Source organism: Cyprinodon tularosa, unplaced genomic scaffold (assembly GCF_016077235.1).
Source record: "Cyprinodon tularosa strain WSP-4 unplaced genomic scaffold, ASM1607723v1 ctg223, whole genome shotgun sequence".
NCBI lineage: Eukaryota > Metazoa > Chordata > Actinopteri > Cyprinodontiformes > Cyprinodontidae > Cyprinodon > Cyprinodon tularosa.
In genome coordinates, this window is record NW_024038833.1 from 564,099 (window position 1) to 577,697 (window position 13,599).

Genomic DNA, 13,599 nt, shown 5'->3' on the forward strand with positions numbered 1-13,599 from the left:
GTGGATATTCTTGTGTGTAACTCTCTGTAGTGCCACAGGGGGAGATGTATTTGACTGGATTTTGGACCAAGGGAATTACACAGAGAGAGATGCTTCCAATGTTATCAGACAGGTGTTGGAGGCTGTGGCGTACCTACACTCTCTCAACATTGTTCACAGAAATCTAAAGGTACGGTTATGTTTTCTCTGAACACTATTTATCATGTTTTTTGTTTCTTTTTAATAGAACACGCTGAAAATTGTTATTGTAATATAAAAAAGTAATAATAAAAAGTTAAAAATGAAACTTAGAGGGTATGATTACTTCTGTGTAGCCAAATACATAGAAATTGTGATTAGCTTGTAGGGATAAAAACAAAACATGATAAGGTCAGTCCAGACTGACCTTATTCTCACTTCCCACACAAACATATTAAATAATTCCTTTGCCATCTCAGTTATTAACTAAACATCTTTATGGCTCCTATAGGCATGTCTGTAATTCTTTACAAAAAACTATCAAGATAAAGCAGCAGAATAATCTATGTTCTGTCTCCATCTACTGGTAGAAAGTGGACATTTCTTTAGTCCAAGAGGTTTAGACTCTTGCAGATTGTAGTCATATTAAATCATGTTGACATATTCAAATTAGGATATGTCATGTTTAAATCTATTCTATTTCGCTTGATATCTTTATTAAATCATGTTTGACCTATAAAATCAGAAGTCATTTAATCCCCCTCTGTCAAGATCGCAATGCAAATAAAATGCAAAATGATGTGCATGATTATTTTCTGCCATCCTAAGTGGTAGCAAACATGTCCTTAAACATTAATCATATAAATGTGTAACTGTCTGTTTAGTAGTTTCAGTTCAGCTTATCTGTTTGCCAAGACCATAGGTCTGCAACTTGCAGCCACTTGCATTTGTTAAGATAACCTTTTTTCTGCTTTTTGCTGAATTTTGCATCAACGTCTAAAATCATTGCCAAAAAAAAGTGTTGAAAAGAGTATACTTCATCTCAAAGTGATTATTTTTTAAATGCATCTCCTAACCAAAGGGTATGAGAATAATGTTTATTTTTATGCTTCAGGAAATGTACGAAATATTTATCACATCGGGTATGAATTTTTAACTTTTTGATACATTTTCCCTCATCTCCTTATTTATGTACAGCTTGAAAACTTGATGTACTACACAGAAAACAACCACAATAAAGTAGTTCTGCGAGATTTTTACCTCTCCAGATTTGAGAATGGACCAATCACAGAGCCATGCGGAACACCTGAATACCTCGGTAGGTTATACTGTTTTTAAAGTACTTGGTTTCCTTCCAGTATTCCAGTATTTTTTAGAGAAAGTACAATACTTTATACAAGAAGTCGATGCTGTCCTCTGCCTTCTTTAATTCTCTTTGCTGCTTTGAAAGAAAATAATCTATAAAGGATAAACACTTACTCAGAAACAGAAAACCCAGAAAAACATAAATGAGATTGAAAGTGTCCAACCTTTGGCCTCCTCATCCTCCTCCCCTCTAGCTTCTCTTTTTATCTGCTTTTTGATTCTGTGTGCTGTCTCACTCCTCTTCATCTTGCTGATGTTTATTTGAGGGCAACCTAAAAGTGCTAAGCTGTGCTTCTCTGCAGTTAAAGGCCAGAGCAGTTATTCATATTGATAAGCCAAGTAATGAAATCAGTAAATAAGAAAAGAGAATAGAGGTGCTGGTGGGAAGAGGGATGTGAAAAAGTGAGTAATGGGAGCCAGGCTTGGGAGAAAAGCTGTTTGTGCTTTTGGAGAATCTGATGATGAGCTGGAGGATAAATTAGAACCTTGGAATCTATTTACCTCTTACACCAATTCTGCATCTCCTCCTCTTTGCTTTCAGCTCCTGAAGTGGTTGCTCGTCATCGGTACGGTCGCGCTGTGGACTGCTGGGCAGTGGGGGTGATCATGTACATACTGTGAGTCTGCATTTCTAATTGAAATCTTTACTACCAAATTGTTTACAGAGATTGTCATTAGCATAACATCTGTCTCAACATACAAATGAAACCTGATGTTTATATATATTGTACAAAAATACAGATTTTTTCTCTGCCCAACTGTAATTCAAATTAATCATTCATGCTTTAGATCAACCTTTTATTTTCTTCAAATTGTGCCATGCACTAAGATTACTCTGCATTTCATGAATTTGGGAAACCAAGATGCTTTCAAGAAGGCTTTCTAAGCTTCTGATGGGCGAGTTCATAACATTTGAATTAGTTAGAGGTTTAGATATATATACAGCCAACACCTAAACACAATGTCTTGTGTGACAGTAAGTGGAAATCAAAAGAAATTATCTGACATATTAGGGAGTGACCTGTAGCCCCTCACAAATCTGATTAATTCTTAAATAGGATTACAAATGCCTGAAGGTTAGAGCATGTTAGTTTGATTAATGATATTACATTTCTTAACAGTGCAGAGAGCAATAGGTTGGGGAAAGCCAGCTTATTGCAGTTTAGAGAAGAGTCTCTGTGTTCTAGGGATGGTGCAAAATGTATCAACCCCAGAACAATAACAAGATACTGGCAGAAGGTGTAAAGAGAGTTTTATTACAGGGGAGTGATGGCCTAGAGCAGTGCGCTTGTACTCTGAGAAGTTTAAACTACGCGGTAGGATTCTACATCCTCCACTCTGGCTCTCTGAGCAAGAACCTTAACCCCACACTGCTCCCAGGTGCCACACAATGGCTGCCCACTGCTCCCCAAGGGAATGGGTTAAATGCAGAGCTACATTTCTCTAGTGTGAGATCAATAAAGTTCAACTATTATTATTATTATGACACTCTCTTACACAACAAAAATGTCCTACATTAATATCGCTTGAAAGGCCACTCCAGAAGGAAAAGTCATTCAAAAAGACCACATGATATAAACAGGATTACAGTTAGCAAATGCACCCATAGACAAAAAGTCCTTAGTGTCCGGTGCAGGTGGGAAGGCAGATCCCATTTTAGGATCGGTCATAACAAACGGCGTGTGAGCAAAGTGGCCTATAGTTTCATCTGCTCTGTCAGGAATTATTTACCAAAAATCCAGCAAACAATTCAATCGGAAAAACTCACACGAAGAGAAGAGACAATTAGGAGAAATGTATTGATACAATTACTTTGCCTTTGGTGCTTAGACCTCGGCAGGAAACATAGTGCTTAATTTTGATAGATAGGCATGAACAGGAGCAAGGAATAAGGCTGTTTCCCCCCAGGCCTGAAACTGGTGGTGGAGTGGAGATAGAGAAGTTGGTCAGTCTGTAGACTGTTGGTTAGCGAGATGGTATGCTGAGCTTTATGGGGAGATACAGTGGATTGCGTGGGCTGATACTAGAGCTTTACTCGGGACCTGAAAGATGAGAGAAGCTGTCCATGATGAGCAAGCATGGAGCGACAGTGGAGAGGAAAAACTCCCCGTTGGGAAAAAAACCTCTGGCAGAACCAGGCTCAACATGGTGGTCTTCTGCCGGACCGGTTAAGATGAGACAGGAACGCAGTAAGATTCCGGGAGGAATGACACTCTGATGAAGCTTTAGCTACGATGGTGGAGGAGGGACTAGAGGTGGGTTGAAACGGTGTCATCTGAATGAAGTCACACAGCGCATCCACTGCCTGCGCACAGGAGCAGACAGGTGCGTACCGGAGGCTTTTTAAGATGAACTTTGGATGCCGATGGCTTTCGTGGAGGTGTGGTTCAAAGCTGATTGGCTGTGTCGCAGGTTGATGAAGGAGAGCAATGAGTTTCTTCAGTTGAACTTCTGCCTAGGCTCCTCATTAATAAACATTATTATAAGGTAACCTGAGAGCACAGAACGTTTATAAAATAACTTTTAAACAAAACTTTGAAGTCTTAAAATTAGCAATATATTACAAAAATCTTTGAAAAATAGAATTTATTCTAGTAATCCAAAATAACCCACAAAAGGAAAGGTTTTGTTTGACTTTTTTTTTGCTTAAAAGTAATAAAAATCTCACCTGCATTTTTTACATGATCCATTCCAACATCTAATTTTTTAAAGCAATTTTAAATATTATTTTTCCAACTTTTAATTTTACTATCCACTTTTCAGCTTATCGGGCAACCCTCCCTTTTATGATGAGACTGAGGAAGAAAACACAGATCTACATAATCGCATCATCTTCTGCCGCATCGTTGCTGGGGACTTTGAGTTTGATTCTCCTCACTGGGATGACATTTCACCTGCAGGTGCCTACCTCAAACACAAGATGGCGCCAATCACTCACTTCCAGTTTGTTGACTTGGATACAACCATTTATAACTTCTCAATAAATGAAACATTTAAAGTTTTTCATTTTGATTTTGAGGTTATTGACCAAGATAAGTTTTTTTAGTATTATAAACTGGAGGGATATTTATATGTAGTTGTCAAACAGATAACAACCTGAAAAGTTAAAGTCACCCTTTTAACTGCTTTAAAATAAAATTAAGTGCAACTAACTTACCTAAGTTAGAATAGAACCTCAGAATTTACCTAAAAATTTTTATTTAATCTCTTTATAAATCAGCTGTTCTGTTAAAGTCAAAAATGTGTAAACACATTACACAGATCAATGACAAGTTCACGTGAAAAATTAAAGTAAGTTAGGCATAAAAGAATTCCCCATGATTTAAGGATTTCACTGAGCGCTATTCAATACATCATCTGAAAATGGAAAAATGGAGCATGGCTGAAAACCATCCACTTATACTGAATAAGAGAGGCAGTTAAGAGGCTGATGGTACCTTTGGAGGAGCTGCAGAGAACTCTCTCAAAGTTTTTTTTAGACAACATAGAGCTAAATGCTGGAGAAGCCTTTAAGAAATATGTCCATGCTGGCAAGAACTATACAGAATATAATTCTTCCAGTAGGTACATGCAACATGTAGTCAGAAGTACAATGGGATGTTTAAAATTTAAGGATGTATATGTGCTAGTCAAGGTCTAACTTAAACCTAGCCGAGAGACAGAGTCTGATATATTTTGGAGGAAAGAAAAAGAAAAATATCTCTTCTCTAGATCTGGAAAGCTGATAGAGACCTTACAACATATTAATCAGATTTTTCTTTGTCAGATATTATTAAAAAGGTTTTTGCTTTTTTCCCTTTCCAGTTTATCTTGTACTATGTTGTGTTGTATCGTGAAATATTTCAAAAAGAATACATTAAAGTTTCTAAGTTGTAAACTATTAAAGGGAATTTTCGTATTTAAGTTTTCACATTTTAGTTCTCTGTGTTCATTTTGCAATTTCAGCTAAAGCCCTTGTGTGTAGACTCATGGAAGTGGACCAGATGCTGAGAATCACAGCAGAGGATGCTCTACGCCACGAATGGTGAGCGTAGATCATGGCATTAGTAAGATGTTTTCCTTTATTAATCTATGGTTCATGCATTTACTGTTGCATGTGTTCTGCATCAGGATTGCAGGGAACGGTGCATCAGAGAAGAACTTGAAGGATGGTGTGTGTGCCCAGTTTGAGAAGAATTTTGCAAAGGCCAAATGGCGGGTATGAGAACTCTACTGCACTATTTGTAGCAGAATGGTCATATAACAGTGACCAGGTGATGAATAGAATTGTGCGGCCCTCAAAGCCTTTAAGCTCACTATGCAACTCTGCAGAGATGTATCTTAATGTTTGTAAGAAAAAAGGTAAAACACAAACAGAGGCAAGAGACGAAATTACTGAAGCAAAGAAGGGAGGAGATGGCAGTGCTGACCTAACAGCATGAGTAACAGGTATAAATTTCTTCTTTTTTCCCCCATGTGGTCCCAGGAGTTAAAGGTATTGTTTTCCATTATGAATGAGAGCAGAAGGACAGAACATGAGGAGCAACTCCTCTTATGTGTTTCAATGAAATGTCATTTTAAAGTAGAATTGTATGACTTTCATTGAGGAACGTGGTAACATGTAAATATATATATATAAGAGTCATCCAAAGAAAATGTTATTTTATTTAGATTGTTTCGTGATCATGTTTTTGATGCCAGAGTTCTTCCCAAGCTCTGCTCCTCTGCTCTCACTCTGCCCGTCCCAAAACAGATCCATCCACTCTGCTCCACTTTTCTTCACTGGAGAAGATTCAGATATTCAAAGTGGCTTGCTCTGAACCTTTCTTACTCCTCATCTGCAATAGAGTGTCTAAACATAGTGGTTAAAAAGGTACTGATTATCAAAGGAAAGGGCATTTTGATCTTTATGTTATTGATGTAGATAAGGAGTTGGAGAAATGGAAAGGAAATAAAAGATGTTAGCCACTGTTGACTGTTGAACCAGTGATTTGAACTGTAAGGCCCTCTGGCGTTCCTCTTGCACAAATCCTAGTTCATTACCCCATACCTTTGGTACATCCAAAATATACGCCAGTCATGCAAAACATTGTGACCACTAACAGGTGACACAAAAAACATGAATTACATCTTCGGCATTACATCTGTGAGCTGATGGGATACCTTACACTGCAAAAAAAAAAAAATCTAAATAAGTATTTTTTTTCATAAAATAAGTGCATTTTCTCTTAAATTGAGGAAGGAAGGAAGGATGACTCTTTGCCAGTAGAACAAGATAATTAACATTTAAAATAACAAAAAAAAAACACTTACATTGTCTTATTTCAAGTGCATATTATCTGATTATCTTGTTTTAAGACAAAAATACTCATTCCATTGGCAAATCATCTATTTAACCTACTCAAATTAAGGGTAAATACACGTAATTTAAGACATTTGACCTATTTCTAGCCTGTTTTTGCAGTGTAGGAAGCAAGCAAACATCAGATTTTCTAAAGATCTTTCAGAACAAAGAACAATTCGCAATCTTGATTTGAAAGCATTTGACAAGGGCCCAGGTATGGTATGTAGATGACTAAGTCAAAGCAACACCACAGCTTCAACTCTATTGGAGTGCTCTTGGCCCGCAGTGGCCTTTTTTATAATCAAAAGTTATGAATGGAAGGAAAAGTGGTAATACCTTGACAGGGTGATGAACAATGCAATTATAATTTTTAGACATGGGAAAATTTTGTTCTTATGTGATCCAAATTAATGCTGAAGAGGTTAATGTTGGAATGCCTGCAAAATGCATCCATTGCAGTATTTTTTATTCAGTAATTTTTGTGGTGGAAGAACACTGAGAGTGGGGAACTGCATCGCATAATGGTTGTGTTTTCAAGAAGACAATGTACCGATTAATGAGTATGAGATGTTTGAGATGACAGCACAGAGCGTGAGTTGTTAACTTGGCCCCCAAATTCTCCAGATCTCAGTCCAGTCACTGTCCCCCAGAAATCTGCGGTTATATTTTTTATATTTATATTTTTTCAAAACAAAGCGGAGTATGTATGAAGTCATCCACGCGTCGGATGACTTTATACACATACCATTCATTCATCCTGTCTGCTGAACTGCTGCTAGTTTTACTCACATGCCTGGAAGATGTCTAGTGCTACAACCACAGATGATCTCGCTCTTGAAATGGAATTGAACGATTTAGATTGGCTAGCCGAATGAAAAGAAGGGGTAGAGCGTAGCCGCCTGTGGCCCCGGCTGCCTGTCACAACTCCAGTCGCGGATGACGTCATACACACGCCACTTTGTTTTTAAAATACATAAATAAAAGACTTTACTTCCTGCCTAGAGAGTTTTGGATGTCAGCAATACACCACTACCCCCACACACACCAAAGGACATATTCTGGATTTAATCTGTTGCTCTGGTGTCATCCCCCACAACATAACATCTGATGAACTCCCCATAAGTGACCATTTTCTCCTCTCATTTGCAGTTAATCTTACTCTCTCAGTCTCTAAAACATCCCGCCTCATATCCTTCCGGAACATAAAGAAAATTGATCCCTCCACCCTTATTTCAAGTATCCACTCATCCTGCCTCCTTGACTTCAATAATCTACTAACCCCTGATGATCTGGTTTTTCATTACAACACTGGTCTCCATAATATTCTTGACTCACTTGCTCCTCTAAAAAATAGATTTGTTTCTTTCTCTGTCTCCTCCCCCTGGTACACCCCAAATCTCAGAAACATGAAAACCAAAGGACGGCAACTTGAAAGACTTTACAGAAAAACTGGTCTTACTATACACAAAGAAATGTACAATAATCACATTATGCACTATAAGGACTCCATTGCCAGCACCAAATCACAGTACTACTCCAACTTAATCACTGCCAATCAACAGAGCTCTAAGTCACTTTTCTCTATACTTAACAATACCATCAAACCCCAGGACCCTTTCCCCCTGCACCTTTACACAACCTCCTTCTGCAATGACATCATGTCATACTTCACAGAAAAAATCAAGAACATTCACCAGAACCTTGGATCAACGGCTCATCTCAACAACTCAGCAGATCTCCCCCCGCCTACACATTTATTCTCCTCCTTCCATCCTCCCACTGTCTCGGAAATCACAGAGCTCATCCGGAAATCCAAATCATCCACCTGTCAATTGGACCCCCTCCCAACACAACTTGTCAAAACCTGCCTTCCCTCTCTGGCTCCCCTCATCTCCGCTATCATCCACTCCTCCCTCACCACTGGAACTGTCCCTACACCTCTCAAAACTGCTGCCATCACCCCGATTGTAAAAAAACCTGGTGCCGACCCCACCAACTTCAACAACCTCCGTCCTATCTCCAATTTACCCTTCATCTCCAAAATTCTTGAAAAAACAGTTGCCTCCCAACTCCATTCTCACCTATGTGCCAACAGCCTGTATGAAGAATTTCAGTCTGGTTTCCGGCCACTCCATAGCACTGAAACAGCACTCATCAAAATCACCAATGACCTCCTCATGGCATCTGATTCTGGACTACTCACCATCCTCATCCTCCTCGACCTGAGTGCAGCCTTCGACACCATCTGTCACACCACCCTCCTCAGTAGGCTTTCTTCCATTGGCATCACGAGCACTCCGTTGGACTGGTTTATTTCTTATTTTTCTGATCGCACTCAGTTCATTCAACTGAAGACCCTCAAATCCACCCCCTCCCCCGTCACCTCAGGTGTGCCCCAGGGCTCTGTTCTGGGGCCTCTGCTCTTCATCATCTACCTCCTTCCCCTTGGCAATATCTTCCGTAAATTCAACATCCACTTCCATTGCTATGCTGATGACACCCAGCTCTACCTCACCACGCAGCCATCGTTCTCTCTTCCGCCCACCTCCCTCAGAAATTGCATCTGTGAATTAAAGGCCTGGTTCACCAACAACTTCCTTCAATTAAACAGTAGTAAAACCGAGGTTCTCCTCATTGGTACCAAATCAACTCTTTCCAAAACCGACAGTTTCCAAGTCACTATTGATAGCTCCTCCATCTCCCCCTCCCCCCAGGTTAAGAGTCTGGGTGTCATCCTCGATAGCACACTATCTTTCCAATCCCATATAAATAACATTACCCGGTCTGCCTACTTCCACTTAAGAAACATCAACCGCCTCCGTCCCTCCCTTACCCCACACACTACTGCCATACTTGTGCACAGCCTTGTCACCTCCCGACTAGATTACTGCAACTCCCTCCTCTTTGGACTTCCTCAGAAATCACTCCACAAACTACAACTGGTCCAGAACTCAGCTGCTCGCATCATAACAAGAACTCCCTCTATCCACCACATCACTCCGGTCCTCCGACAGCTCCACTGGCTCCCCATACAGTTCCGCATTCAATATAAAATTATCATGATGACTTTCAAGGCACTTCACCATCTTGCCCCCCCATATCTGTCAGACCTCCTGCATGTTCCCACCCCCTCCCGTGCTCTTAGATCCTCATCTGCTTTGCACCTGTCTGTCCCCTCCGCCCGTCTCACCACCATGGGGAGCAGAGCATTCAGCCGCTCTGCCCCCCGCCTCTGGAACTCTCTACCACCCCAACTTCGAAATACGGACTCAATTCTCCATTTTAAAATACAACTCAAAACCCATCTGTTCAAGATTGCTTATTCTCTTTAAAAATATCAATTTCACTGTCACAGCCTCTGTATTTTTAAATGTTTTTAAATGTTTTTATAATTATAATTTTTATTTTTTCTGACACTTTTTATGTTTTGTACGGTGACCTTGAGTGTCCAGAAAGGCGCCTTTTTAAATAAAATGTATTATTATTATTATTAAATAGAAAAAATATAACCGCGGATGTCTGGGGGACATTGATTCGCCTACATGTTATGAATGCTGGCGTACCATAAAGAATAAATTATGAACAGTTTAGTTTGTGCCTTCAACTCGTTGCCCATAGCAAGACGTGACTTGGATTACAAAACCGAATATATTCGGAACAGCTCCAAATGACACAAAACTCATATGGGTCAGTAGAACATGATGTAATAACATAAAATAAAGGGGCCTATGAAAAAAAAAATGGCGTTGCCCTTTAAAGGGCCTGAGGACTCTGTGCCAGGACTCTGACTAAGGCGCTATTAGGCAGGTCACTACTAGGCAGGTGGTCATAATGTAATGCCTGAAGGGTGTACACACAGGTGCTGTTTAGGTAAGTCACATTTGATGAGCTGCTTCTAAGGGAATTCGATGGAATTCTGCTCCCTGGTTTACAAACAACTGCTAAAGCTCACACATTATCCCAGACTCCTTTGGTGTTTGTGGGTCAAAAGAGATCAGACTAGTAAACCTTTCAATTAGAAATGGAGGTTTACATCTTTTACTCTCAGCAAGCATTCAAAGGGTTTTTGGGTAGTGTGAGTCATGAGTCTGATTTAAACCAGGTTATAATGTGTCATAGCTTCTTGAAAGTTGAAAAAGACTTGCACTAATATTTCTTCACTCCACAGTTTTGATATTTCAGTGTTTGTGATGCGAAAGCTAAATCATTCTGTTTTAAAAGGCATTCTGCCAAACATTTGTCTCTTACCAGCTTTGTGAAGCAGATCTTGTTAATTTAAACCATTTCACTCTGTTTTGTTTTTCTTTCTTTTTTTTTTATTACTTCTCACTTGCAGAAAGCAATCCGAGTGACAACCTTCATGCAACGGTTGAAGAACTCCGAAGCACTGAATGATAGTTCAGTTGAGGTTCAGGGTGGGCAACAGGTAGGAGATGGTGAAGGGGGCGTTTCCCAGGGGACAAGTGATGAGGGAGACAAAGGGACGACAGATGAAGGGATAACATCAAGCAGTGTTTCTTTAGAGGTGAGTGTTGAGAATACACAGACCGGTATAGAACAAGTTGAGGTTACAGTTAAGATGGGAGAAAAAACTGAGAAAGGAAACATCCTTGTGGGTCCATCTGTGGAAACGTTTAAACCAGATGGGCAAGACCATTTAAGCCAAACAAGTTCAGTACCTAAATCTGAACAGGATGAGCGTAAGGCTGGGGTGAAGAAGGGAGCTGCAGATGGAACACGGAAAATTGCTGCAAATTTAGGTCAAGCAAAAGTTGTCCCAGAGGTTAAAAAGACAACAGTGGAGACCTCTGATTTGTCAAAGCTGTCAGAAGGTTCACCAAGTGCAAAGCTTGGCAAACAGCACACATCTGGTTCCCCTGAGCCAAGTGGCAAACGTAAAATGGCTGCAACACTGAGTAGCACCACAGCTGCCCCTACTTCTTCAACCTCACCAGAGAAGAAATTAGCCACCCAAAGCACGCAGAGGTATGAGTCTGATGAAAGCTGGTGTCAGACGCAAGTGCCGGAAGCAGTTGCAGAAAGGTCAGTGGTAGCCCCAGTTACTTCATCCATTGGGATGGTAAGTGGGCCTGATGTAGAGCTAGGTGTGAGGTTGCGAGGTGATGCTAGCCCTATAGGAAAAAGGGAGAAGAACACCAGACAAACAGACCGACACAGTGCCGAGTTTAGCATAGTCAGGACCCCTGCTGCAGCCCAAGGTTATGTAGCCGGCAGCTCTGCTAGCTTGGGCCGTCATGCCCCACCATACAATCCAGAGGCCATGTCTGTGGGGATGGGGATGGCTGGGAGCTTTGGGAGTCCATACAGTTCCCTGTATACAAGCAGAGGAGGAGCAGTAGGGATGTATGGGACTGGTCTACACCATGGAGGAAGTGGGAGCAGCAGCACAGCTGATTGGCAAATGGACAGTGTAATTGAACAGATAGAAAAGCAAATGGTAGCCGTGCTTGAGAAGATCGAGGGAGATATGCCCTCATTGCTTGAGCAAATCAGTGACTGTCCTAGTGAGTCAGCACGGGCCAGGAGCACACATGCCTCACCTTCCACTTCTCGCTCACGTTCAACTCAACATTCCTCGACTTCAACCTCAACAACTCTTCCGCCGCTGCCAACCTCCCCAAGGCCAGCGCTACCGACACTCCCCCACCTTGGGATCCCTCCTCCTTCATATCCTCCACCTTCTCCACCCACACAGACCTCACCACAGTCTAACAGGGAGCAGGAGGACAAGAATGAACAGAGAGGCACAGCTCAAACCAGTCACTCACCCAGGGCTGGTATGGGTAGAGGACTATGAGGCAGTGGCGATAAGGCGGTGCACAATCGCAAAAACATTTGGAACTTTGGATTGATTAACTATGATGGTTGAACACACCAGGAAAAAATTATTACTCACTTTGAAAAGTTACCCTACACAGGCCTATGTGGCTATTTGGTATAGTTCATAAGGAATTGCTGTCCTGGGGACATGCAACAATATGGCTTGAATGAAGTTGAGAATTCAAGAATTGCAAGACTCGTTTTATTCTAGAATCCTGACTGTATTGCTGAATATCTGCAGTAGCATATCCAAGTACTCTGCAAAGTTTAATTGTAAGACTACAAAGCTATGAAAGCTACAATACACTACCAAATCAGACATGATACTAACAGTGAAAAGTTACATTTGTATTGTTCGATATATTGTAAATAAATTATCTGAAATTAATTGCTGTTAATAATTTTCTTCCCAAAATGTAAATCATTTCATTTCCTACTTGGCATAGCTTGTTTCCAAAGAAGTCTATATATCCTATATATTATTTTATCCTCTATTATTAGTTATGTAGCTCTTTTTTTTTTTTTTTTGGTGGGGTTTAGATTAACATGGTGATACAGAGGTATGTAAGAATGATCTGATAACACAATTGATTTGTGCAAAATACAAAAAAAATCAAAATGTTACCCAAAGTCTTGTAAGTTTCTCCCCAACTGTCGCAAAGATAAAGGCTGTTTTCCCAACTTGCAACACTGCATATAAAGGCTTTGCAGTCACACGCAAAAAAATGTTTTTGTTGTCAAAGTTTTCCAAGAAACCTGTTCAATAATATTGTTTCCCTTTTTTCCTTGTTTGGTCAATATGCATAGGCTTTCTTGTCAGTTACACTGTCAGTTACACTGTCCTTTCTATTTGCACCTACGTTTCATATAAAATGTCCCACTATATTTCATTATGCTTTTGGCTGTGTGCTACTTGGGGTTCTATGGTATTTTACCCACTCTTTGTAACGTTATTAATAACTGTAAAATGTGTTCTGTTTGCAAGTCTTTCAATAAAATCAATAAAACCAGATGCTATATTGTTTAATTTATGTTTTTGATGAATTATTTTTTAAAGATTTAAAATCGATTTTTAAACCAAATTTTGCCAAAACACAGCATTTCTCTCGTCA

At 40.1% G+C, this 13,599-nt stretch overlaps 1 protein-coding gene across 3 annotated transcripts in view; it reads left to right on the forward strand.

Moving 5' to 3' along the window:
• The window catches only part of camkvl (CaM kinase-like vesicle-associated, like), a 71,869-nt gene extending 58,374 nt beyond the window's left edge, over window positions 1–13,495 (forward strand). For 2 of the 3 annotated variants that reach the window (XM_038286346.1, XM_038286344.1), the window contains exons 5-12: window positions 31–169; window positions 1,156–1,276; window positions 1,865–1,940; window positions 4,087–4,223; window positions 5,269–5,347; window positions 5,434–5,521; window positions 5,789–5,797; window positions 10,983–13,495. In XM_038286346.1, the coding sequence (XP_038142274.1) occupies window positions 31–169; window positions 1,156–1,276; window positions 1,865–1,940; window positions 4,087–4,223; window positions 5,269–5,347; window positions 5,434–5,521; window positions 5,789–5,797; window positions 10,983–12,464 (2,131 nt within the window). In that variant the 3' untranslated portion in view covers window positions 12,465–13,495. The remainder of the gene's footprint in view (window positions 1–30; window positions 170–1,155; window positions 1,277–1,864; window positions 1,941–4,086; window positions 4,224–5,268; window positions 5,348–5,433; window positions 5,522–5,788; window positions 5,798–10,982) is intronic. The other variant, XM_038286345.1, reaches the window with a different exon arrangement.
• The last annotated feature ends 104 nt before the right edge of the window (window positions 13,496–13,599 follow it).